The 26,847-nt window shown below is 36.5% G+C and overlaps 1 protein-coding gene and 1 pseudogene across 1 annotated transcript in view; one reads left to right on the forward strand and one right to left on the reverse strand.

Moving 5' to 3' along the window:
- DARS1 (aspartyl-tRNA synthetase 1) overlaps positions 1-13,535 on the forward strand; it is a 75,349-nt gene extending 61,814 nt beyond the window's left edge. Inside the window, exons 8-16 of the mRNA XM_070423074.1 lie at positions 278-389; positions 1,718-1,852; positions 4,893-5,040; positions 6,146-6,292; positions 7,969-8,011; positions 9,259-9,339; positions 10,346-10,457; positions 10,635-10,706; positions 12,898-13,535. Coding sequence (XP_070279175.1) covers positions 278-389; positions 1,718-1,852; positions 4,893-5,040; positions 6,146-6,292; positions 7,969-8,011; positions 9,259-9,339; positions 10,346-10,457; positions 10,635-10,706; positions 12,898-12,989 — 942 coding nt within the window. The 3' untranslated portion in view covers positions 12,990-13,535. The remainder of the gene's footprint in view (positions 1-277; positions 390-1,717; positions 1,853-4,892; positions 5,041-6,145; positions 6,293-7,968; positions 8,012-9,258; positions 9,340-10,345; positions 10,458-10,634; positions 10,707-12,897) is intronic.
- An 11,287-nt stretch (positions 13,536-24,822) lies between these two features.
- On the reverse strand, positions 24,823-26,169 carry LOC139015813 (ubiquitin-ribosomal protein eS31 fusion protein-like; annotated as a pseudogene).
- Positions 26,170-26,847: the final 678 nt, after the last annotated feature.

Genomic DNA, 26,847 nt, shown 5'->3' on the forward strand with positions numbered 1-26,847 from the left:
ACCCAAAGAATATTTTTCTTTGGCTCACATCATTTTTTTTTTTTTACTTTAATTTGTTGCCACCATTGGAAAATGGGGGTTTTCACAGTAGATCTAAATGGCTTTCCGTAAAAAGTTGGAGGTGAATCTGGAAATCCTGGGCACTCATGGCAATATCAGCTAGCACCCTAGATGGGCATTATGTTCTCTGTAATCCCTGCACTACCCAGGACTTATCATCTATTTATTTCCTTCATGTGTCAAGTTGATTTAATTAGAATTTTTTATTATTTTATAGACATCAACTAGCCAGGCAGTCTTTCGTCTCCAATCTGGCATCTGCCATCTTTTCCGAGAAACTTTAACTAACAAAGGTTTTGTGGAGATTCAGACTCCTAAAATTATCTCAGGTATGCTTTAAGATATTCCTCTTAATTTTTAAAAATAATTTGTTTTCCCCAAGTTGCTATTAGTTTTGTGTTGTTTTTTTTAATTTGAGGATCCCAAGTATTCCTCAAGGTTTATTGCTCTGAGACTATTTATTTCAAAGACTATGATACATAGCAGCAGTCCCATCTCACTAGCATCAGTAATACTATATCCCCTTATTTCAGGGTCATTATGTGATAGTGATTGTAAAGTGAGACTATAACACACAAGGCAAGATTGTTATTATATAAGTTGCACCAGAAATTACTTTCATTATGTAGATTTCTTTTTAAATTCATATTGTAATTTTGGTTTGTATAAACTGCATTGTAAAATTAATACTAAATATTGCAGACGGGAAAAATGTCATGAATTCTCATCCTTATATGACAACATTATCTTAATCATTTTACCCTCTTTAGAGTTGCTTAAATAACACTAAAAAGTGTGTTACTGCCCTGGCCAGTTTAGGATCAGTGGTTAGATCATTGGCCTGCAGACCCAAGAGTCGGGTTTGATTCCCAATTGGGTTGCGGGCCCAATCCTGGCCTGTGTTGGGTGTGTGCATGAGGCAACCTATCGATGTGTCTCTCTCACATCAATGTTTCTCTGTCTCTCCACACCCCCCTTCCACTCCCTCTAAAATTCAATGGTGGGGAGGGGTGTTACTAATGGCATTTAGTTGAAAATAAAAAAATTAAACATTGAATTATTTTTTTGTTTGTTTTGTTTATCCTCACCTGAGAATATTTTTTCCATTAATTTTTAGAGAGAATGGAAGGGGTGAGGGCAGAGAAAGAGAGAGAGAAAGACAGAGAGAGAAACGATTGGCTACCTCCCACACATGCCCTGACCAGGGCTGGGGATGAATCTGCAACCCAGGTATGTGCCCTTGACAGGGATCAAACCCGCAACCCTTCGGTGCTCAGGCTGATGCTCTAACCACTGATTCACACTGGCCAGGACGAACATTGAATTCTTAATTAGAAAAATTATTATCTTTTTTTACAAAAAGTTTTACAAAGCTAAAGTAGCTTATACTAGATTTTAAATTTATGCAGAAAGGGAGCGTATATATCCAAAGAAGTAAAATGAAAGTATAGCTAAAGAAGTAAATCTCGCCTAAATATAAACTGTTTCGAATCGGGGATAAAACATATATAGACTATGGTTTCTCTGCAGTCTTTTATTTTCTAGTGTGGTTTTATTTAAGTGAAGTACTTGAATCAAAAGGATAAACTATTTTTATTAGAAGTTTGCATTGATAAGCTTACAATTGATTATAGTAACATTTATGTTTATATTTCAGCTGCCAGTGAAGGAGGAGCCAATGTATTTACTGTGTCATATTTTAAAAATAATGCATATCTGGCTCAGTCCCCACAGCTGTACAAGCAGATGTGTATTTGTGCTGATTTTGAGAAGGTTTTCTGTATTGGACCGGGTAAGGTTTTGGTAGTTAAGGTTATCTCAAAATTCATTAATTGTACTACAGCTAGGGTTTTAGAAACACATTTATTTTTTTTAATTGTTATTTTTATCTTCATCCAACGATATTTTTTCATTGATTTTTTTAATTATTATTTTTATCCTCATCCAAGAATATGTTTTCATTGATTTTTTTTTTTTTTGAGAGAGAGAGAGAGAGAAAATTAATATGAGAGAGAAACATACACCCTCTGAATTAATCGGTTACCTCCTGTACCCTGACCAGGGATTGAGCCCACCTAGGTATGTGCCCTGACTGGGAATCAAACCTAAGACTTTTTAGTGTACCAAATGATGCTCCAACCAATTGAGCCACCAGCCAGGGATAGAAACACATTTTACACAGACCTTTTTAAAGCTTAAATCCTTTTTTATATTGACTACATCAACACTAGACTTGGGGGTAAAAATAACAATATTGCCTGGTAGACATTTCCAAAAAATTGTATGTTCAATAGTTCTTTGAACAATTGAGCATCATTCATATGAATAGAATCATAAGCTATATATATATATATATATATATATATATATATATATATATTCCTACAGAAGAATGCTGAAGACAAAAAAAAGAAAATATGTATCTTGGGACTATCTCATTTTAAAAATTCATGCTTTGAAAATATACACCCTCTGAATATATTTAACTATATTATTTATTATACTTAAGTGTAATTAGAATAAAATTAGCTTCCATTTGGACTATCCTTTCAACTCTCCATCAATACTAAAGAAAAAGTGATTGCAATCTTCCAAGTAATATATTTTGTTGTCCTTGAAAGCTCCTTGCTACTGTTGTAAGTTTACAAATGTACCTCTGTATACTTTGCTGCCAATTTTATTCCAAAGCTGTTCTTTTTTACTATTACTAATTGTACTCTCCTTAGTATTGATAATATGCTAAAGTCCATTAGAAAATACTAACAAATGCCTGGGTTTAATAAATTATATTAACATGTTTTTTAAGAATATATTTGCACCCTAGCTGGTTTGGCTCAGTGAATAGAGAGTCAGCCTGCGGACTGAAGGGTCCCAGGTTCGATTCCAGTCAAGGACACATACCCGGGTTGTGGGCTCGGTCCCCAGTGGGGGGCGTGCAGAAGGCAGCAGTTGGTGGTTCTCTCTCATCATTGATGTTTCTGTCTCTTTCTTTCTCAAATCAATAAAAATATATTAAAATTCTATATAATAAAAGCCTAATATGCTAAGTGTCTGGTTGTCTAGTCGGCCATTCAACCAATCAAAGCATGATATGCTAATGATACGCTAAGGATGCTCAACCGCTCACTCTGACATACACTGACCACCAAGGGGCAGATGCTCCGATCAGTAGGTTAGCTTGCTGCTGGGGTCCAGCCAATCGGGACTGAACAAGACAGGCCAGACATGCCCTGGAGTCCTCCCAAAGTCCCTCCCTGGCTGGCCAACCTCCCGCGTCCCTCCCCGGCCCCAATCATGCACCAGTGGGGTCCTTCAGCCTGGCCTGTGCCCTCTTGCAATCCAGGCTGAGGGACAACCCCCTCCCGAGTGCACGAATTTCGTGCACCAGACCTCTAGTATATATACATTTGCTAAAAGTCAAGCATGGACACAATCATGAAGCAAATTCTTTTATGATGCTAACTATAAGCAAAAAAAAAAACCAAAACAGCTTTACTATATTCTTTAAAACTTACCAGGTTTAAAAAAAAAAGTTATTTTATATATATGAATTTTTTGATAGTTTAAGATAAATACCTGCTAATAGAGAAACTGGCAAAATCATTAAGTGTCTTAATTTTCTGAATTTATTAAGCAATCATTTGCTGAACACTTGCTGCATATATAGCCTTGCGCTATAAAAGAAAATCCAACCAGCACTTCTCCAATGTTAATGTGCACACAAATCACCTGGGGATCTTGTTAAAATGCAGGAGGTTTGGGGTAAGACTTGAGATTCTACAGTTCTCATAAGTTCCAAGGTACTGCTGCTATGCAGACCATGCTTTGAGTGCTAAAGGAACAATATTGTCCCTGCTCCTAAGACACAATAAGACATGCATAGCCCTGACTGGTTTGGCTCAGTGGATAGAGTGTCGGCCTGCGGACTGAAGGGTCCCAGGTTCGATTCCAGTCAAGGGCATGTACCTTGGTTGTGGGCACATCCCCAGTAGGGGGTGTGCAGGAGGCAGCTGACCGATGCTTCTCTCTTATCGATGTTTCTAACTCTCTAACCCTCTCTCTTCCTCTCTGTAAAAAATCAATAAAATACATTTTTTTTTTAAAAAGACATGCATACATATCACAGCCACAGCGAATAATCTAATTGTGATGTCAGCAGGTTGGTGTTAATTATGTGGTATAGGTAGGGTAAAAAAGAGGAAGAAGTTGGAGTTTGCTAGAGATGCCATGAGAGAAAATTCAAACTGAAATGGCAGTAGGAGGTAAAGACAACAGAGATGGCATTCTAGAAGAAGCAAGCTAAATTAAAAACACGGGAGCAAGTAAAATTGAGACTAGTTAGTATTGAGAAATGGGAAATATAGGGTGGGATTAAATTATGAGAGCATGGAGAGATGGAACAGGACTAGCCAGGAGGACTGGAAAGGAGGAAAGTGCAGTGAGGATAATAAGAGCTGGACTGAGGTAGCTGCTTCATTTGTACAGATTTCATTTAGCTTGAGTCAAGCTTTAATAAAATTGAGAACTCATTATATTGAATATTTTTAGTTATTGAGAAGGCACCTCAGGACCTTGCATTCCCTCGGGGTTCTTAGGAGTCTCACTTACTAATTTACATTTGTTACAGCTTTTACTACATGACTGTAGGAGTTTGTAATGAACTTAACTATCCATGAGAGTGCTCTAACAGATGGCTTGTCAAAGGTCTTTCCAACCTTATAATGATAATGAAAAGAGTACCATTTGAGTACAAGTAAATAGAATTTTGTTTTTAATCTCAATTTCTCCAAAATTTAAAACACTGCTATGTATATCTTTTATTAATGTTACAGTATTCAGAGCTGAAGACTCTAATACCCACAGACATCTAACTGAATTCGTTGGTTTGGACATTGAAATGGCTTTTAATTACCATTACCATGAAGTTATGGAAGAAATTGCTGACACTTTAGTACAAATATTCAAAGGACTTCAAGAAAGGTAAAAAATACATGTATTATATCCCTAACTGACCTTAATTTCAAAACAGTTTGGGCTCTTCAAAATAAAGCAATTCTTGATTTGAAATGTATAAACTAAATTTTTATTGGACATACGTGTGCATATAGACTTGCTAGTTAGATGATCAATTAATTAATGAAAAAAAATCCACACTCAAAATACTATTCTGGATCTAAGTCATTGTGGCTTCATTTTGGTGGGTACAGTTACCAGATTGTATTTCCCTTATACTAACATCCTGGATATTTGAAGAAATAGAGCCTGTGTTACTTTCGTAGCAGTTAAAGTCAGAGTTTTTATTGCCTCATGAAATGGGTAGTTTGTTCCTAACAATGTTACCTGATATGAGTTACAAAAAAAGTTTTAATCCTTTAATGCCACCATGGTGACAAACAACATAAGACTGAGAAATGGTATTAAATCTTTTAAGTGTTTAAACTCTAGTCTTTAACTTAAACAATTTCTTAGTAACATTTTCTTGGTACATACACTGATTCAAAGATGATTTTATGTGGCAAAGATGGTACTCGGTACCTACCAGATATTTTTTCTTAGCTGTTGCTAGTATTACAGAAGAGCCTAAAAGTGCCTGAGGCAATTTCTGCACTGAGGCAGATTTTACATAGAGAGTTTTGCTCTAAAAGCATTTCCGTTTGATAAATAAACTTTATTGTTCCTTTTGAACAATAAAGCTACATATGTCCCTTATTCCAGAATTATCAGTGGAATGCATATAGGACTGATAATATGTAGGCTCTTGGGTCCCTGCCAACTGGCCAGCTAGGAGGGGCGGGGGCTGAGTGGTTCAGCTGGACAGGTACTCAGCTGATCATGGAGCTTCTGCCTCTGAACTTCTCACATAATCACACAGATAGTGACTACTGTGAAATGTTTAAAATGTTTCTTTGTTAAAAGAAAAAAGAATTTGTAGTAAGTATGTGGTAGAGTAAAAGCTATATATGTTCCTTATTTTAACAGTTTTAGTAAAAAGTTTTTAGTAATTTTTAACATGATGCCACAGTGACCTCTTGTGGGGAAAACATTTATCTCACACATTATTAACTCTAAATCGTTATTCAAATAGGTTTCAAACTGAAATTCAGACGGTGAATAAACAATTCCCATGTGAGCCATTCAAATTTTTGGAGCCCACTTTAAGACTAGAGTATTGTGAAGCATTGGCTATGCTTAGGGAAGCTGGAATTGAAATGGGAGACGAAGAAGATCTGAGGTTTGTCTTTGTGACTTTTAAAACTTTAATAACTAGGTTTAAGATATGCAAGAATGAATATATTAACAAATCATAATTTTTTAACCCAGCTTTTATTAACTTTTGGGTATATCGTATGATGCTGTTCTTGTTTAATGTGTGATCTGAAATAATGATATAATGTGGTTTGCCTAAGCTTCAATAAATACCATTTTTGTGCCCCCTCTCCCCCGAGTTTGTAATGCTTTAAAGAATATAGAGACTTTTGCCTGTGATTTTGGCATCTAATATTTTACCTCTCTTTTTCAATCAGTGGTATTAGAGAAGATAGACAGTAATCTAAACCCATCCCCACACAGGATCAAGGTATAAAACTATTAGGATCTCTAAAAGTTTATAAAAAATCACTATTCTTTATTTATTTGATATTCAGTATTATTTTATCTAAACTCAGATCATACAGTGTATAATTTTTAAACAAATTATGTAGTTTAACAGATATGAAATTATTATCTACTATTTTATTCAAGGGTTCTTAAGTTAAAATATTTAAGGCATCACAAATCATATGGATATAAGAGGGAAAGGCATGATTGTCATTTTTTAGGGCTTTTTAAAAAATATTTCACTCAAAACCCTTTATTTTTGTTTGTTTGACAAATATATCTGTATATGATTTTAAGCATCCCCTACATTGCTAGATGACATCTTAAGGCAAATCGTACATTCTATCATTATTTTCATAATTCTATCATTATTTTAGAAATTGTTCTTAAATAGGGTAGATGCTAAAGTGGCTATAGAAATTTAATTGGTTTATATAAACATATTTTAAAGATTCAGAATTAGTGATTTTTGTTTTATGAACCTTAGATAAAGAGTAATGAGCCCTAACCCATTTGGCTCAGTGGATTGAGCGACGGTCTGCGGACTGAAGGGTCCCGGGTTCAATTCTGATCAAGGGCATGTAACCTTGGTTGCGGGCACATCCCCAGTGGGGGGTGTGCAGGAGGCGGCTGATAGAGGTTTATCTCTCATCAATGTTTCTAACTCTCTATCCCTCTCCCTTCCTCTCTGTAAAAAATCAATAAAATATATATTTTTTAAGAGTAATGAAAAGGAGCCCTAGCCGTTTTGGCTCATTGGAAAAGAGCGTCAGCCTACAGACTGAAGGGGGTCCCAGGTTCGATTCCAGTCAAGTGCACATGCCTGGGTTGCAAGCTCAATCCCCAGTGTGGGGCATGTGGGAGGCAGCCAATCAATGATTCTCTCTCATCGTTGATGTTCCTATCTTTCTCTCCTTCTCCCTTCCTCTCTGAAATAAATAAAAATATATTTTTGTGAAAAGGAGAGACCATTTGAAGTGGAACCATTTAACGCCAAGAATAGTCTATGTTCATATAGTGAACTTTTGTTATATTTGATTGTAGGAAATTATATCCATGTTATTTCTGAATCAGTGAATTGCTAAATTCTGTTTATGGTTTTATTTAAATATTATTGAGCAGCATCTACTAAATACCAGGTGCACTTATAAGTTGTTTTCAGTAGTACTTGCCTTTTTAAAAAAGAGCAGAATAGACAACTGTGTGTTTTGGCTGAATTTTTTATTCTTTGAGAACTTCAAATAGAGGTGCCTTAATAACTCTAAGAACTAATCAAACATCTGATTTCATGCTTTTGTCATTGTTTTCCAGTACGCCGAATGAAAAACTGTTGGGTCGTTTGGTAAAGGAAAAGGTAGGACTCCTGTACATGCTGGATTTCTTTCTCTAAATCTGAGATGTATCCTGGTACTAAAGAACAGTTGCAGAGGGAATGATTTTCCTAGAATAGTATGATTCCAGAATAAATAAAAACCCAGGGGGGCAATTTTTTTTTTCAATCTTAGAAAAATAAAAAATATTCAAACAGGCTTTGCCCAGACAGTTTGATTAACTCAGTAGTCAATTTTTGTACTTAGTTGTACTGAGGTATCTCTAAAAATGATATCTATGTCAGATTAGTTAGAAAGGACCTCAAGATGAGGGAGAATGAATTTCCTTTCGCCTCTTATGTGAAAGCTACTTTCCTATCTCATTTTGTAAAGCTCTTAAAGAAAAGATAAAAGCTAAACTTAGAAGGGTGCTTAAAGAAATTGAAAGAACCGTGTGATGAAATTAAAACAGTCCTTGAGCGCCTCCTGCTGGTTGCACTCTAAACTGTTAAACTGGGAAACTAAAGTATATTTCTGAAACTGCACAGTATTGAGTTTATACCTTTAAAATGCTGTTTCAGCAGAGCCAATATCAGTTTGTCGGTTTTATTGACATTCCCTCTACACTCCAGTTTTAGCAAAAATGTTTCACATCAAAACAGTCGAAATGTGATCGGTTTCTTTTTAGTAATATCTAGGTCACATAGTAAGTATTCTAAAAAAATGTCATAATTTCATGTTAATGTTATTGATTTCATTTGTAGTTTTCATTGAAGAAAACTACCAAATTTCTTTTAGGTATCTAAACTAAATTTTTAATTACCGGGAAGATAAGGTTTTTTGAAGGTGAATATTATAAAGGTGTTTTTCCTAAAATAATTTATAGATTTAAAATGTTTGTTATTCTTGTAAAACCCAAATATATTTGGTATAACTTAACATAAACAGCTATAAAATACATCTGAAGAACTAAATGAGATAGAATAGCAAAGGAAAAAATGAAAATCAGTTTATCGCAGCATAGTTTTCAATGTGGGAGAAATTGAAGAAAGAGTACATGTCACGTCACCCCCCAAAAAAAATTAAGTATTGGAAGAATATACAACATTATAGAAAATACAGATATTACTTGAAAGAAATAGAATACTCATTTTATTTACAGTGTAATTGCAGTAATTTTGAAGTATAAAACGTGTGTATTAAAAAAACATTAATTACCAAAGTGCTAGCCACCTTTTCACTTTCATTAAACTGTTAAAAACTATTTTAATTGTATTTATTCTTTTTATAGTATGATACCGATTTTTATATTCTTGATAAATATCCATTGGCTGTAAGACCTTTCTATACCATGCCTGACCCAAGAAATTCTGTAAGTAATTTGATTTTAAATAACCTGTTTGGGGGAAGAAGGAAAACTTTGTTACTTTGTCAAATTGTAAATGGGAATAATGGTTTTCATTCATAATTTGCAGTTTCAGTGGTCATGTTATGTGGATTACTACTAGTTTCTGTCAATTGAGGTCAAGGTGAAATCTTGAATATTCTAGCAAATTGTTCCAAAAACATATTAAAAATCATTTCTATGTGTCACTTTTTGAAGATTTGAGGAAGAAACACCATATACATAATAAATAGTATTGCTAGATTTGCAGATATTAGCAAAATTTATTTTTGACCTTGAACAAATCTAAATAATATGGCCTTTTACTATTTTTCCATGTAGTGGTTTCCAAACTTTAGTGTGCATCAGAGTCCCTGGAGGGCTTTCTAAAACACAGATTCCTGAGCCCCCTCATCAGACTTTCTGATTAGTTGGTTTGGGATAGGGCTTGAAAATTTGCTTTGCTAACAAGTTCCTGGTAATACTGAAGCTACTAATCCCGGAATCACACTTCGAGAACCACTGGTTTATTGAAAGACAGGGAAAGTAAGTTAAAACCTGATAGAGAATAGGATGAGCTGTGGTAAATTGATGTTTAATTTGCTTCCCTTAAAATAAAAAAGAAATGTTAATTGATAATTTGAAGTTTCAAAAGTGACCCCCTTAAAAACATTTCTGTTGATAAAGTAAAATGAGAATCAGCACTACTTCTTATAAGTTAGATATGGTGCTCTGATTTGATGTTGGAAGATATGGGAGAAGGGGAGTATGAAATCTGATAAAGGCAAGAAAGAAGTTACTATTCAAACCTCGCTAATTTAACCTGTGTTAGAGAAACAAAATATGTTCATTGGAGCAGGTACATCATCAATTGTAAGAAAAAATGAACTTGCTCTTCTTGCAACAAAGGTCTTTTTTTCCACATGTGTAATGGAAATAGAATGGTAGCCACTATTGATAAGTGATATTTTTGGTTTGTTTGTTTTTCCTGCAGAAACAGTCCAACTCTTATGACATGTTCATGAGAGGAGAAGAAATACTATCAGGAGCTCAAAGAATACATGATCCTCAGCTGCTAACAGAGAGAGCCTTGCATCATGGAATTGGTAAACCACTTAAATGTATTTAGGAAAGTGATATGTATTCTGAAAATAACTCATTTTAAACCTTTTAAAGACTCCTCAGAAATAGTCATTTGGTTAAGTCTTCATTTAACAGTAATTGCTTTTTTATCTTTTAAAGCTAAATAAAATGGTAAATTATGTTTGTGGTTTTTTTTGTAGATTTGGAGAAAATTAAAGCATACATTGATTCCTTCCGCTTTGGAGCCCCTCCTCATGCTGGTGGAGGCATTGGTAATACATTCCTTTAATATTATGACAATATTAACTTATGGGTTCTAAAATATTGTAATAGCCCTAGCTGGTTTTGCTCAGTGGATAGAGCGTCAGCCTGCAGACTGAAGGGTCCCGGTTCAGTTCTGGTCAAGGGAACATGCCCAGGTTGCGGGCTCGATCCCCAGTGTGGGGAGTGCAGGAGGCAGCTAATCAATGATTCTCTCTCATTGATTTTTCTATCTCTCTTCCTCTCCCTTCTCTGAAATCCATAAAAATATATTAAAATATTGTAATAAAGTTCTAGCCATTCTTTTATCTTAATGGTTTAAAAGCAAAATGTCTTATAAATGAAATACCCTGTGTTTTTCATCCATGAGTTCATTCAAATTAGCCCAAATTAAAGCTGTCCCTCAAATTAGCTCAGATTGCTGCTAAATGATTTGTTAAAATGTAACATTTCATTGACTTTCAGGACTATTTCTAGAGTATGTGTAATCTGCTGCTCTCTGATTTAAAATGAATAAATGTTTAACTCAACTTTGGGATGTCCATGTCAAAGACTTTTAAAAAGTAATTATCAATTTATAGTTCTGTTGAATTTTTATTTGTTGTTTGGAGGTTTTTGGTAAATACATAATATACTTACCATAATTTCAAATTAAAAGGGTATAGAGGAGTGTGCATTCACCTCCCTATGTAAAGGTAGTCTTTGCATGTGCAAAAATACACACACTTGTAAAAATAATTTTTTTACAAATTGTAGCATACTATGTAAATCATTCAGTACCTTGCATTTTTCCCTGACTATATTTTTAAATAATTTTTTATGAATACCTCAAAAGCTTTTTCATTCTTAATCACCACATAGACTCCATTGAAAGGACGCACTGTAGCCTTGTTAGCCAGCTTCCTAGGACATGTAGGTTGTTACTAGCCTTTTGTTACTACAAACAACGCTACATTGAACATATAGTTTAAGTCTCAATGAGACATTTATGACTATTTTCTCTTCGAGTATTCAGTAATGTTCAGTTGGTATAACATTACAAACTTTTGTGACTGATTTAGCAATGTATATATATATATATTTTTTTTTTAATATATTTTATTGATTTTTTACAGAGAGGAAGGGAGAGAGATAGAGAGTCAGAAACATCGATGAGAGAGAAACATGGATCAGCTGCCTCCTGCACATCTCCCACCGGGGATGTGCCCGCAACCCAGGTACATGCCCTTGACCGGAATCGAACCCGGGACCCTTCAGTCCGCAGGCCGACGCTCTATCCACTGAGCCAAACCGGTTTTGGCTAGCAATGTATATTTTAATTTTACTTGTGAAAGAGGACATTTGAATGGTTATCAAAATACTACCTTGATTAGTGTTAGATTAATACAAGGTTCAAATATATGTCTGCAGATGTTTTTGGTAAGGAATAAGGATAAAAATATTAATTCTCTTATTTATATTTCTGTTTTTAGAGTTAAGTATATTCCTTTAAAATTAGAAGTTTTTATATAAGATTATTCTCTGACCTTTATGTGGTATATTAGTCTTCGTATAGCTTTAGTGAAATAGATAAATCAAATTGCACATAAAATGTTTCATTTGCTAGTGTTGTTCTGTTTTTTTAGATGGCACTTGGTCTTAATTCTTATCAGTAGTATAGTATTTAAGTCAAAGTCAGTCTCTTCTGCACTCAAAGAATTTAGTAAATAATGTACTCTAGAGTCTTTTATACTAGGAACTACCATGTTACATGTCTATCAAATTACAACGAATTTCTGGTACTTCCATTAATAAACTTCCTTGAACAGGTTTATGACTTTTGTCTTATACTGATGACCTGGACTACATACTTAGAATCTGGTCTTATTTGAAACCATACAGGCTTATACATGGAGGGGAGAGGGGGAGATATTTGTTTAAGCCGTAAATTTTGGACATTGACATAGATTTCTGTAGTTCGCATTTCACAGAATCACATAGCTTAAGGGTATCTCATTTTGTCCTTCTCACAAGCATCATCTCTATTTCTGAATCAGACCTAAAACATTCCATTTTAAATAAACTTGAAATTATAGAAGTCATTTTCCTTCCTAACAAGGAAAATTATTTTGTTGATCAGCAATACTATGTTGGTAATTTTCAAAATGTAAGAACCTGAGAGATTTTCTGAAAAGGAATTAATGTTTATTTTGTTTTCCCTAGGGTTGGAACGAGTGACTATGCTGTTTTTGGGATTGCACAATATTCGTCAGACCTCAATGTTCCCCCGTGATCCCAAACGACTCACTCCTTAAAGAAAGCCATGCTTTACACTTTTTCAGTAACCTGCTATTGATCGGGCAGCACCTTGGGTACTTAAGATATGCAGTAGAATAAATGTCTTCTCTAAAGTGCCACAATTGCTTTTGGACTAATTCAGTATAAGTTACTTTAAAAGAGAAGATTTTTATAACTTTGAACATGCTTCAGTAGGAAATGGTTGAACATTTTAATGAAAAATTCATGTGATTATGTTAAAAATTCATACTGCATTACTACAATAAATGTTAACAATTTTAACAGTTAAGATTGTAAATTTCTATATTATAGTTGCTGCAATATTAATGTCTTAAATTTTCCATATTTTATTTTATTTTTTTAAATTCTGATAAGTATCTGAGATTTTAATAAATGCATAATTGGCATATTATGGAAAATTAGGCAGAAAGTATCAATTCTTAAAAGTTGTGTCCAGATATCATGTAAAAGCAGGTAAGAGTACTGGTTAGAAAATATTCTATATAATATTGTATTAAATTGTTCAGTTCTAAACCTGAATTTCAATAAAATTTTAAAGCTAATTTATAGTTTTCTTTGTGTAACTTCACAGCAGTCAAATTTTATAATTAGCGCTTGGCATTTTAATTTGGGAATAGAAAAAATGTATGGTTTATGTAAATGACCTAAAACAAATGAAAACTTATATGTTCACAACATCCTATATACCAGTAATAAAACCCTAATATGCAAATCCACCTAATGGCAGAATGACCAGTCACTATGATGCGCACTGACCACCAGAGGGCAGACGCTCAACACAGGAGCTTCCCCTAGTGGTCAGTGCACTGCCACATGGGGAGCGCCACTCAGCCAGAAGTTGGGCTCACGGCTAGCAAGCACAGCAGCAGTGGCGGGAGCCTCTCCTGCCTCCGCAGCAGTGCTAAGGAGCAGCAAGCCAAGCAGTAAGGAGCAGCAAGCAGGCGGGCGGTAAGGAGCGAGGGGTCCTGGACTGTGAGAGGTGCAGGCCAGGCTGAGGGGACACACACACACACACACACACACACACATACACACAGTGAACGTATTTCACCAGGCTTCTAGTGTATTCATAACAAGATACAAGTTCAGGTAGGTGTAAGGATAGAGCTCTTAAAGCTGAAAGATTGGGTTGCTTTATAGTTTATTTCACATAAATTAAAAATTACTGCAGAATTTTTTGTTTTTAACCAGTACTGATATTTCGTGAATGTCAATAAAATGCACTCCCATTTTCCCTACCAAAAAGAAATTTCTGTGTAAGAATTACAATTAGAAACAGTTTCTCTCTAGATAATTAAATATGTTGATACTAATGTTTATAGTGAATCACATGGAATGGGCAGGAACAAAACAGTGTCACTCAAATATTTTTCTACGGGAAAAGAAAATAACACAGAAAGGTAGGACTCTATCCCTGGATCATAAATACCTGCTTATTATTTTTGAAAGTTAATTTTTTTCATCATCTAGATTATGAGCTCTTTGAAAATAGAGACACAATTTTTATGTCTTTTACATTTTACCAGAGTATTGGGGTATAGTAGGCACCCCAATAGTGTTTAATAAATTTAAGCCACACAAGAATAAAATGCACTACCATTCATCTTTTTTTATATTGTGTAATCCCCAAGCCCTAAAATCTACAATAATAAAAGTGTAATATGCTAATTAGACCAGACAGCTGAATGACCTTCCGGAGAAGCTGGTGCTGCGAGGGCTGAGCCCCTTGCACGAATTTCGTGCATCAGGCCTCTAGTAGTATAATAAAATCACCCTAGCCCTAGCTGGTTTGGCTCAGTGGATAGAGCATCGGCCTGTAGACTGAAGGGTCCCAGGTTTGATTCTAGTCAAGGGCACATGCCCGGGTTGCAGACTCGATCCCCAGAAGGGGATGTGCAGGAGGTAACCAACCAATGTGTTTCTCTCACATCGATATTTCTCTCTGTCTTCCACTATCTCTAAAAATCAATGGAACAATATCCTCAAGTGAGGATTAAAAAACACACACAAAACTCAAATGAATGAACATGGTATATCTCTTCATTTTTTGGTATTTTTTTTAAATTATAAAACATACTGATATTCTTTAATATCTTTCAAAAGATATTAAAACCCTAATATGCAAATCCACCTAATGGCGGAATGACCAGTCACTATGATGCACACTGACCACCAGAGGGCAGACGCTTTTTAATTTTTAGTTTATACTAGAATACCTTACAATTTTTTTCATTGGGAATGGGAATTTTTCTATTATATTTTTAAATTGTATGTTAGTAAGGCATGAGAACATTATCAGTTATAAGGTTTTGTTTGTATTTATTTAAATCTTTATTGTTGAAATTATTACATATGTCCCCTTTCTTCCCCCATTGACACTCTCCACCAGCCCGCACCCCCTGCCCCAGGCCTTCACCACTCTATTGTCTGTGTCCATGGGTTATGTATATATACATTCAAGGTCTTTGGTTGATTACCTCCCACCCACCCAGCCTCCTCCACTTTTCCTCTGAGATTCCACACTCTATTCCATGCTTCCATGTCTCTGGATCCTCTCCATTCATCTGTTTATTTTGTTACTTAGATTACTCACATGAGTGAGATCATATGATACTTGTGTTTCTCTGACTAGCTTATTTCACTTAGTATGATACGCTCCAGGTCCCTCCATACTGTCTCAAAGGGTAAGAGAGTCTTCTTTTTTAGTGCTGCATAGTATTCCATAGTATAAATGTACCACAGCTATTTCTAATATATTTTTATTGATTAAGATATTACATCTGTGTCCTTATTCCCACGTTATCCCCTACCCACCCTCCCCCCCCCCACCCTGTTGTCCATGTCCATTGGTTAGGCCTATATGCTTGCATATAAGTCCTTTGGTTGATCTCTCCCCCTTACCCCCACCCTCCCCTACCTTCCCTCCAGGGCCCAACAGTCCAATCAATGCCTCTCCGTCTCTGGATCAGTCCTTGTTCATCAGTTTATGTTGTTCATTATATTCCACAAATGAGTGAGATCATGTGGTATTTATCCCTTAAAGAATATCCTTCAGCATTTCATATAATCCTGGTTTGATGGTGATGAACTCCTTTAGCTTTTCCTTATCTGTGAAGCTCTTTATCTGACCTTTAATTCTGAATGATAACATTGCTGGATAAAGTAATCTTGGTTGTAGGTTCTTAGCATTCATCACTTTGAATATTTCTTGCCACTCCCTTCTGGCCTGTTGGTTTCTGTTGAGAAATCAGCTGACAGTCGTATGGGTACTCCCTTGTAGGTAACTGACTGTTTTTCTCTTGCTGCTTTTAAGATTCTCTCTTTGTCTTTAGCCCTTGGCATTTTAATTATGATGTGTCTTGGTGTGGTCCTCTTTGGATTCCTTTTGTTTGGGGTTCTCTGTGCTTCCTGGACTTGTAAGTCTATTTCTTTCATCAGGTAGGGGAAGTTTTCTGTCATTATTTCTTCAAATAGGCTTTCAGTATCTTGCTCTCTCTCTTCTTCTGGCACCCCGATAATTTGGATGTTGGTACGTTTGAAGTTGTCCCAGAGGCTCCTTACACTATCTTCATATTTTCGGATTCTTTTTTCATTTTGCTTTTCCAGATAGGTGTTTTTTGCTTCTTCGTATTTCAGATCTTTGACTTGATTCTTGGGATCCTCTCGTCTGCTGTTGGATCTCTGTATATTATTCTTTATTTCAGTCAGTGTATGTTTAATTTCTGACTGGTCCTTCTCCATTTTTTTGGCATTCTTATTAAGATCCTTGAAGGTCTCACTAAGTTCCTCGGAGGTTCGTAGAAGATTCTTGAGTAGCCTTATAACTGTGGTTCTGAACTCTATGTCCTCCATTAGTTTGCTTTCCTCCATTTCTTTCATTTGTGACATGTTTCTTTGTCTTCGCATTTTTGGCTGACTGCGAGGAGCCACTGTGTCTATAAGAAGAACTGCTGTGCTGGAGACACCCTTATCCGGTAGGACTTGCTTCAGTGCGGCTTTGGTGCTCACTGAGTCTGCTTCTTGAGTGTGTTTCTTATAGATGTGAGGAGTTGAAATCTAGTATCTGACTGGAGTACCCTGGCTCCTGGATCTCCAAGTCAACCACTGTGTGGGTCCACCCAGCAGGGGCTACAGCAGTATCAACAGATTTCTCCTCTTTGTTTGGAGTTTGGAAGTTTTGGAGCTCACTGATTCACTGCAGTTTGTTAGGCTGCAAAAGCGCAGGTGCCTCCTTTGTGCCGCGGCACAGCTTGGGAGGGGATGTAGTGGGGCGGGGTCTCAGAGAGTTCCTCTGTTCTTGGCGCCTCTCCCCTCCTACTTGGTCTCAATGCGCTTTTTTCTTTCCTTCTAGTTGTAGAACTTCCACTCGATCAGCTTTCCCGTGTTCTGGATGATAGCTGTTTTGTCTTATAGTTGTGGTTTTAATGTTGTTGTGGGGGGCAGCACGTACAGGTTTGTACCTTATGCCGCCATCTTGGTTCTCCCTACCACAGCTTTTTTATCCACTCATCTACTCATGGGCACATGGGCTATTTCCAGATCTTAGCGATTGTAAATTATGCAGCTGTGAACATAGGGGTGCATACATTCTTTCTGATTGGTGTTCCGGGTTTCTTAGGATATATTCCTAGAAATGGGATCACTAGGTCAAATGGCAGTTCCATATTTAATTTTTTGAGAAAACTCCATACTGTTTTTCATAATGGCTACACCAGTCTGCATTCCCACCAGCAGTACACTAGGGTTACCTTTTCTCCACATCCTCGTCCACACTTGTCGTTTGATTTGTTGATGGTAGCCATTCTGACAGGTGTGAGGTGATACCTCTTTGTCATTTTAATTTGCATCTCTCTGATGATAAGTGACTGAGCATTTTTTCATATGGCTCTTGGCCATCTGTATGTCCATTTTGGAGAAATGTCTATTTAGATCCTTTGTTCATTTTTTGATTAGTTGTCTTCCTTTTGTTAAGTTGTATGAGTTTCTTAAATATTTTGGATATTAACCCTTTATCAGATGTATCATTGCCAAATATGTTCTCCCATATAGTGGACTCCCTTTATGTTTTGTTGGTGGTTTCTTTTGCTGTGCATAAGCTTTTTATTTTGATGTAGGCCCCATTTGTTTATTATCTCCTTTGTTTCCTTTGCCCTAGGACAGTGGTCAGCAAACTGCAGCTCACGAGCCACATGCGGCTCTTTGGCCCCTTGAGTGTGGCTTTTCCACAAAATACCACGTGCAGGCGCGCATGTACAGTGCAACTGAAACTTCGTGACCCATGCACAGAAGTCAGTATTTTGTGGAAGAGCCACACTCAAGGGGCCAAAGAGCCGCATGTCGCTCGCAAGCCACAGTTTGCCGACCTCTGCCCTAGGAGATGTATCCATAAACACATTGCTACAAGAAAGGTCTGAGATTTTGCTGCCTATGGTTTCTTCTAGGCTTTTTATGGTTTTCCAACTTATATTTAAGTCTTTTATCCACTTTGAGTTTATTCTTGTGTATGGTGTAAGTTGGTGGTCTAGTTTTACCTTTTTGCATTTATCTGTCCAATTTTCCCAACATCATTTATTGAAGAGACTGTCAAGATTTGAATCCTGCCCTGACCGGTTTGTCTCAGTGGATAGAGCGCTGGCCTGTGGACTGAAGGGTCCCAGGTTTGGTTCCAGTCAGGGGCATGTACCTTGGTTGCAGGCACATCCCCAGTAGGGAGTGTGCAGGAGGCAGCTGAATCGATGTTTCTCTCTCATCAATGTTTTTAACTCTATCCCTCTCCTTCTCCCTTCCTCTCTGTAAAAAAACCAATAAAATATATATTTTTTAAAAAAAGATTTGAATCCTGTTTGTTTGTTCTAGTTTTATCAGTTGCTGAAATCAGACATAGTTTCAGAACCATTTTTCCACGTAATTCTATAAATTTTTGATTTATGTATTTTGAAACTTTGTTAAGTCTCCCTGATGACTTGGCCCTTGCATCTGATGAAACCCCCCTTTGTAACTCTGGTAATGCTCTCTTGAAATCTGTTTTATCTGATCATAATATAGATATTCCCATCTTCTTGTGCATGTTATGTCTTTTAACCTCATTCACCTTTAGCCCATCTGTGTCTTTATTTTGAGTTTCTTATTTTGAGACAGCATATAATTGGGTCTTATTTATCCACTCTGACCATCTCTACATTTTAATTGGAGAATTTATCCCAAAAGATTTAATGTAGTTATTTATATGGTTAGACTTGTATCACTTTATTAATTTCCTACTTCCCTCCTCTGGGGTTTTTTCCTTCATTTTTGCTGGCCTGTCTTTTTTTAAAAAATGACTAAGTATTTTTTAGAATTTTAGTTTTCCAATTGGCATTTGAACTAAACTTCTTTGATTTTTTTTTATGCTTGCTGTCAAGATTATAGTTAATATGGACTTAACTTTTACAGTCCACTTATAGGTATTAATTTTATATTTAAGAATTTTATATGTTTATAACCATAATTTTCCTTTTTTTTTCTCTCTTCCAGTTGGATATCTCATTTCCAGCCTGGTTGGTTGGTTTTATATTAGAGAGAAACATCAATTTGTTGTCCTACTTATTTATGCATTTATATGTGTCCTGACCAGAGATTGAACCCACAACTTTAGCGTATCGGGACAACACTCTAACCAACTGAGCTATCCAGCCAGGGCCACCAGCCTGGTTTTTTAAATAGTTTTTTTGAGACAGAGAAAACTTTATACTTAATGGGATAATGTTCATAGTATTCTCTAATGTTTTAAAAATAATCTTAACTTTTTGTGCCTATTCTTTAATTTCAAAATTATTAACATTTTATTAGACATTTATCTGTATTTTAAATGTCTTAAGCTAACATTTTTAGCTTTTGATCCTTTCTGTTCTTTGTTTTTTAGTTCATAAATTTATGCTCTTCCTGGTTTCTTTAAGGTTTTTCTCCTAGTTTGCTAAGTTTCAGTTTTCTTTTTTATTGTCATAGTTAATGAAATATATATTGACTTTTATCAAGTTCTGTGCTCACCATTGTTTCTTATATCTGTATATTTCCATCTGGGTTCACTTTTCTTCTTACTAAAGTACCTCCTTTAATGTTATTTTTAAAGTTAGGGTCTGTTAGTTATAAACTCTAACGTGTCCTGTACTCTTGAATAATAGTTCGGCTCACGATAAAATTCTAGGTTAGCAATTATTTTCGCTTAGCACTTTGAAATATTATACCATTAAATTCTCTGTGTTGCCTATGAGCAGTTTGCTGTCAGTATAGTTGTTTTTTATTTGTAGATAATCTGGCCTCTTTCCAGGCAAGCTTTTAAGTTGCCTCTTTATCTTTGATATTCTACCAATTCTTTGTAATCTGTTCAACAGTTACCTTGCTTATTCAGCATACTTTTGGTCTATGAGCCACATTTGTTTTCAATTATGGAAAATTATCTGCAAGTATTTCTTCAAATATTGCTTATTTAACATTTTCTCTCTCTTTTTTAGCTTCAAATAGCTAAATTTATGTCTCATCCCAAAATTTCTACTTCTTTAATCTTACATTCTTTGGTGGCAGTTATGCCATCATTTATGCCTTTTGATAAATTCTTTATCATACTGTCCCTACAAAATATTTTTGCCTATGTCTTATTTTATTTTTGTCCATTCTTGACGTGTTCACGTAGAAGGGATTATCACATGTAAATTCATTTGACCATCTTGAAAAAGATTATAATATGGAAGAAAATAATATTTAAATAATAAGTAGATGCTATCTCCTAGCATAGTAGTTTTCAAACTAAGTTGTGGATATTTGCAATGGCTACAGGTGGTAGGCGTCATAGGAAGTTCTCTCTTTGCCTATTGCATGGAACAACCAAGAGTTCTGCTAGGGTAGTCAAATTGGTATTGAGGCTCTGTCCTGGATCATCTCTTCTGTTGCATAACTTCCTGCATTTCAGGGTTTTTCTATTTCTCTTTAACATATTTCTAATAAGAGCATTTCTGAAATAAAACTTTAACTCAAGCTGAAACATGTTTAAGACTTTGAGAAAACATTTCCTTTAAGTGAATGTTTGCAAAGTTATACCTTTTGTACACTCTTCAAATCATTGTTTGTACCTTGATCAATTAAAATAAGGCACCAGACTTTTAATTATTACCCAGAATTATTGTTGCTGTTTCTCATAAATTAAGATGCCATCGTGTCCCTAGAGCAAATAAATGTTCTAATTTCAACATCAGTAATCTTTTAAGGAACTCTTTTTACAAATAACTTTTTAAAAGCTTATCTCTTCAAGATGTTCATCTTCCCTGGAAATTCAATTGAAACACCAGTGAGATATCAAACTGGCAATGGTGATAAACGTGCTTATTGTTTGCAACAAGATGGAGAGTTGGGAACTTTGAGGTACTATTGTAGAATATCAACTGGCTCTCAGCCAGCCTTTCTGGAAAGCAGGTTAGCAATATGTATCAAAATGTGAATGTACGTAGCCTTTGACCCCGTAAACCTCCACTCTGAGAATTTATCTTAAGAATACAAGTGCACAAAATGATGTTATAAGGATATTTATGGCAGTAGTGCTTATACCAGTGAAAAAATTGGAAACAACCTAAATTTCCCTGTATAGGGCATTAAATAATACTTTATCCATATTATAAGATATTGATCATTGAAAAGCATAATGTAGGCAGTCCTTGTTTTGCACAATTGTGGAGGACTCTAAAAATGACCATATAGCCCTAGTCGGTTTGGCTCAGTGAATAGAGCTTCAGCCTGCGGACTGAAAAGTCCTGGGTTCAATTCCAGTCAAGGGCACATGCCCAGGTTGCAGGCTCAGTCCCTAGTGGGAGGCATGCAGGAGGCAGCCAGTCAATGGCTCTCTCTCATCAATGTTTCTATCTCTCTCGCTCTCCCTTCCTCTCTGAAGTCAATAAAAATATATTTAAAAAAATTAAAATGACCATATAAACCAAAACTGTGCAACGCAATGTTAGTAATTAAAGGCAAAAGAAACAAGTTACTGTTAAACATTTAAGGAAGAACTTGCCATTGTTCCACATCTGGGTGTTGCTGTTTACATTCCTGTGTTGAGCCTATGTCTTCATAAGCTTTTTATTTTTTTAATATATATTTCAGGGAGGAAGAGAGAGATAGAAACATTAATGATGAGAGAGAATCATTGATCGGCTGCCTCCTGCACGTCCCCTACTGGGGATCGGGCCGCAACCCGGGCATGTGCCCTTGACTGGAATCAAACCCAGGACCCTTCAGTCCACAGGCCGACGCTCTATCCACTGAGCCAAACCGGTTAGGGCTTCATACGCTTTTTAGCAAGTATATGTCGAACACTTCTGTTTCATGGTCAAGACAGTATCAGAGGCCATGGATACTGACAACAGATTGGTCTGTTTTATTCTGTCTTTTTTTCATGACTATATCTACTGATGTGTCTTGATTTATAAGCAAAACCTAGAAAACCTACAAAAATGTGTTTTGTGATTTATCTAGGAATAATACAGAAAATATTGCTGTTACTTTTGGTAAAAAAAAAAAGTCAATTTTGTACAGTTTATTTTGACAAATAAAATGTGAATTTGTTTTAAAAAATAGTTAAAGGTGAAAAATATTGTTCTGTGACCTTTAAAATTTGTTAAACATTAAAAATTCTCTATTGGTTATAAGTTTATAAGTAAATAAGAAATAAAACATAATTATTTAGTACATTATAATTTAAAACAGAAGCACTGTGAATTAAAGTGCCTTATTGCTTTGTAACAAAAAAAAAAAAAAAGTCTTGCCAAGAGAAATGTTAACAGTGCTTTGCTTCCCTTCTTGTCTCATAACTTTCAGTATGGAGTGACCATCTCTCCTATTCTTTGGTGAATTGTCATACTCTTCCCAAGTTCATTCATAACAGCTACTAACACTTTATCCTTCTTACATGAAATATCTCCAAGCGTTCCTTAATGTTAAGTTTTTTGCTCTTGTCACTTCCTCTGAAATATCTTTATCCTCTCCATCAAAACCACTTACTTGTTTGTGTCAATAAGCTCATCTTTACTAAGTTCCTCTGGCTGCACATCTGGAGTTTCTCAAACATTGGCAATATGCACACTCCCACAGCCAGTTATTCTATAACTCTATTTACATTTGATTCAAACATCATTTATGGAGTTACCACTTTTTGTTTCTTTACTGCACTTCAATGTGTAGGCCAATTCTTTCAATTATCTGTTTTTGTAACAGATGGGTTCATCACATGGGTTCCTCAGTGGAAGACAAGGGGGCAACACAACTACACACTTTGCTGTCTATGAACTGAATAATATGTGCAGTGACCAATCACTGACAGACTTGGGAAGAAGTGACATGATTGGTCACTGATCATTATGAACATCTGTTAGTTACTGAGTCATCTGTGGACTGAAGAGCTAGCAGTGAAGTTTGTACAATTATTCCGTTATTATACCAATTTGTTAGGGGAATGGTGTAATTTAACAAAACTGTGATAACTGAAAGTTAAACTTATCAGAACCATGCAAAACCAGGACTACACATATGTATATTCATTGTCATCAAAAGCTCTTCATGTGAACTGGACATTCTCTTTTCCCCCTTCCCCTTCCCACTCACTGCCCTTTTCCACTTTGCTGTGTGCCCTGGGAGCCTAACCTCATGGACTGCATCATCCAGGACCTTTCCCAATGGCTTCTAATTGGGTTTGTCATTGGAAGGCACCACGAGGAGATCAGATGAAGGGAGAGGAGAAAGGTCAGGATAGTTATTTTCCTTCTCTCCTGGGCCACATTTGGGGCCTGGCTTCTTTCTCAAGGTCACAGCTTTTTCCCAGGTCCCAGGTACTACTCCCTCTTTGTCCCTTCAGGCCTAGAGGTGGTAATAGCTTCACATAGTTGCCAGCTCCAGGGTGCGTCACCACTCCAAGCTTCCCAAACCTTTGTTATGTCTTCTCCACGAAACTCCCTGCAAGCATACTTCTCCTGAGTGTGCCATGCTTCCCACCAGGATCCTCACCTAGCTACCAGGCCACACTGTTCATGGTAAATCATGTGTACATATCCAAACATGTGCATGTCCTCAGAGTTCTGAAAGGAGATAGGTAGTAACATTACTTTTAACACTTTGCATTTTTTCTATCTGCTTTTAAAAATAAGAAAACATATATAAGGAAAAGAAAAGAAGTAAATTTCATATATTGAAGGATTATTTTAGCTTCAAAGTAGTTATTTTTCTAATTTAGCCAAATCTTTATAGTTCTCAAATTAATTACTTTTTAACATTCAGCCAGCCATATCTCTGACTGAGTGTCTTTAAAACTGTTCTAATAAAGAAGAGTTGATCATGCAGCAATTCCTATTAAGGAACTGCTGAAGAGAGACAAGTTTCAGGAATTAAATGAGATTAGTTGTCTGCTGTCTTAGAGTGACTCAGAACATGCCATATGCCCTAACAGACACCTGCATCTGGGCTGTTGCTGAGTCCAATTTAAGATAGCTAACATTTCCAATTGAAGAAAAACTGTTGACATATAAAGATAGCTTCATTACTGCTCAGACTGGTTATCAATCATAGCTCCACATATTCAACTTAATATTTCCTTCAGAACTAGACCTAATTGAAAATTCCACTTGTGAGAAGCATTAAAATGCTAACTGCTAAATGCTAATAAGAATATTTAACAAGGCCAGAAGATATAGTAGGCACTAAAAATATATACACATTGGACTTTGAAAATGCTTTTGTGACTTTGTCATTTGAAATGCTTAAGGTGTGGGTTTTTTTTTTAATGTTAGTCTATGTCTTTTATCAACCCATATACAATTAATTGTCTCCTATTCTGTTGAGGCAATAGGTCAGATATTTGTCACAATAATACTTGTCAAAGTAGCTGGCCATGAAATCTCCAGCACCACATTCTTCTAAGGGGCACTCCAGACGAAGTCGAGCAACTTTGCCCTTCTCGTGCGCTGCGGTATTTCAGGACCGCAGCTAACCTTTTCTCCGGGGCTTATTCTTGGCAGCGATGCAAGACTTCTCTTCCTTTTCTTAGCACCACCATGAAGTCTCAACACAAGGTGAAGAGTGCACTCCTTTTGAATGTTCTAGTCAGACAAAGTACATCCATCTCCCAGTTGCTTGCCAGCAAAGAGCAGTCTTTGCTGATCAGGAGGAATTCCTTCCTTATCCTGGATATTGGCCTTAACATTTTCTGTTGTATCCGAGGGTTCAGCGTTAAGAATGATGATCTTCCCTGTAAGGGTTTTCACAAAAATCTGCCTCTTGGCAGTGGTTACACCATAGATGGTGGATGGGAAAAGCTGAAATGAAGGTTTGGTTGGTTGGTTTGGGGTTTTTTTTTGTTTTTGTTTTAATATTTTTAAATATATTTTTATTGATTTCAGAGAGGAAGGGGGAGAGAGAGATAGAAACATAAATGATGAGAGAGAATCATTAATCAGCTGCCTCCTGCACGCCCCCCCATGGGATGGAGCCCACAACCTGAGCATGTGCCCTGGACCGGAATCGAACCCGGGGGGCCGTTCAGCCCCAGGCCAATGCTCTATCCACTGAGCCAAACCAGCTAGGGCTGGTTTGTTTTAAGATGGTAAGAGAGTAAAACATTTCTTGAATGTTTTTTAAGAAACCTGTCATAGAAGAGCACCCTAAAATATCAGTTCACTGGAATTCCTTACCTTTGCTCTTACAGTTGCAAAATGCACTGTGAGTTAAAGAGAGATTTCCTCCATAACATTTTTACAAATGCCCCGCTTTTTATAAGACATTCAAAAAGTATAATGATAATAAAATCCTACTTTATTTTTACTTTCCAAGTCTAGAATACATAAAACTAAAACTATTCAACAGAATACTTAACAGAATACTGTGCTAACCTATCTACGTGGAGTGCTGTCAGGTTTGAGTGGTTCCTGGGGCAGGAGAGGCTCTTAATCAGGTCCAGGCTGTGGTTCAAGCAGCGGAACCCACAGTTCTAATGGTATCAGTGGTAGGAAAAGGCACCATGTGGAGTTTATAGGAGCCCCAACATAGACCCCTAAGCTCTGGAGCAAAGCTATGCCATCTGCATCAGAAAAGTGTACACCATTCAATAAATAGCCCCTGGCTTGCTACACGGTTCTGGTGGAGATAAAGCACCTGCCGGTAGGACATTAGTGACCACGCAGCCAGACCTTCCCATTATGTGCTGAGTTCTGTCAGATCCATCAGATTTTAAGGGCCAAAAGCGACCCATCAAAAGACAGTGGTTAGTACATGTGGGGCTGGACATGAGTAGAAAAAAGACTGGATAACCAGGACTCCCAAAGCCCCTTGTCATTACCCTGTTGCTTCGGTGCTTCTCAGCTTAAACTGACGGCCGTGTGTGGGGGTGGAAGGGACAAGGGAGACTCCCTTAGGACCAGCTGTAAAGTTGTGCTGCAGACCCTCTCCAAAAACCCTGCCAGCCCTAGCCGGTTGCAGACTTCTCCCCAGCCCGGGCCCTGGTTAGGGCATGTGCAGGAGGCAACCAATTGTGTTACTCTTACAGCGATATTTCTCTCTGTCGTTCCCTCTCTCTTCCACTCTCTCTAAAAGTCAATGGAAAAAATACCCTTGGGTGAGGATTTAAAAAAAAATCCTGTTGAAACACAATTTTTCTCCCAAAAATCACCCTCATTTTTATCAAAAAACCAAATTAAGACCAATTTATTTACTGTATTAAGTCATTACAATTTGGCCTGATGGTTTGCATAAACACAACAAGAATAATAGTTGAGCCCTAGCTGGTTTGGCTCAGTGGAAAGAGCGTTGGCCTGTGGACTGAAGGGTCCCAGGTTCGATTCCGGTCAA

This window comes from Myotis yumanensis, unplaced genomic scaffold, assembly GCF_028538775.1.
Source record: "Myotis yumanensis isolate MYYU_CA2020_CCGP unplaced genomic scaffold, mMyoYum1.0.hap1 SCAF_8, whole genome shotgun sequence".
Taxonomy (NCBI): Eukaryota; Metazoa; Chordata; class Mammalia; order Chiroptera; family Vespertilionidae; genus Myotis; species Myotis yumanensis.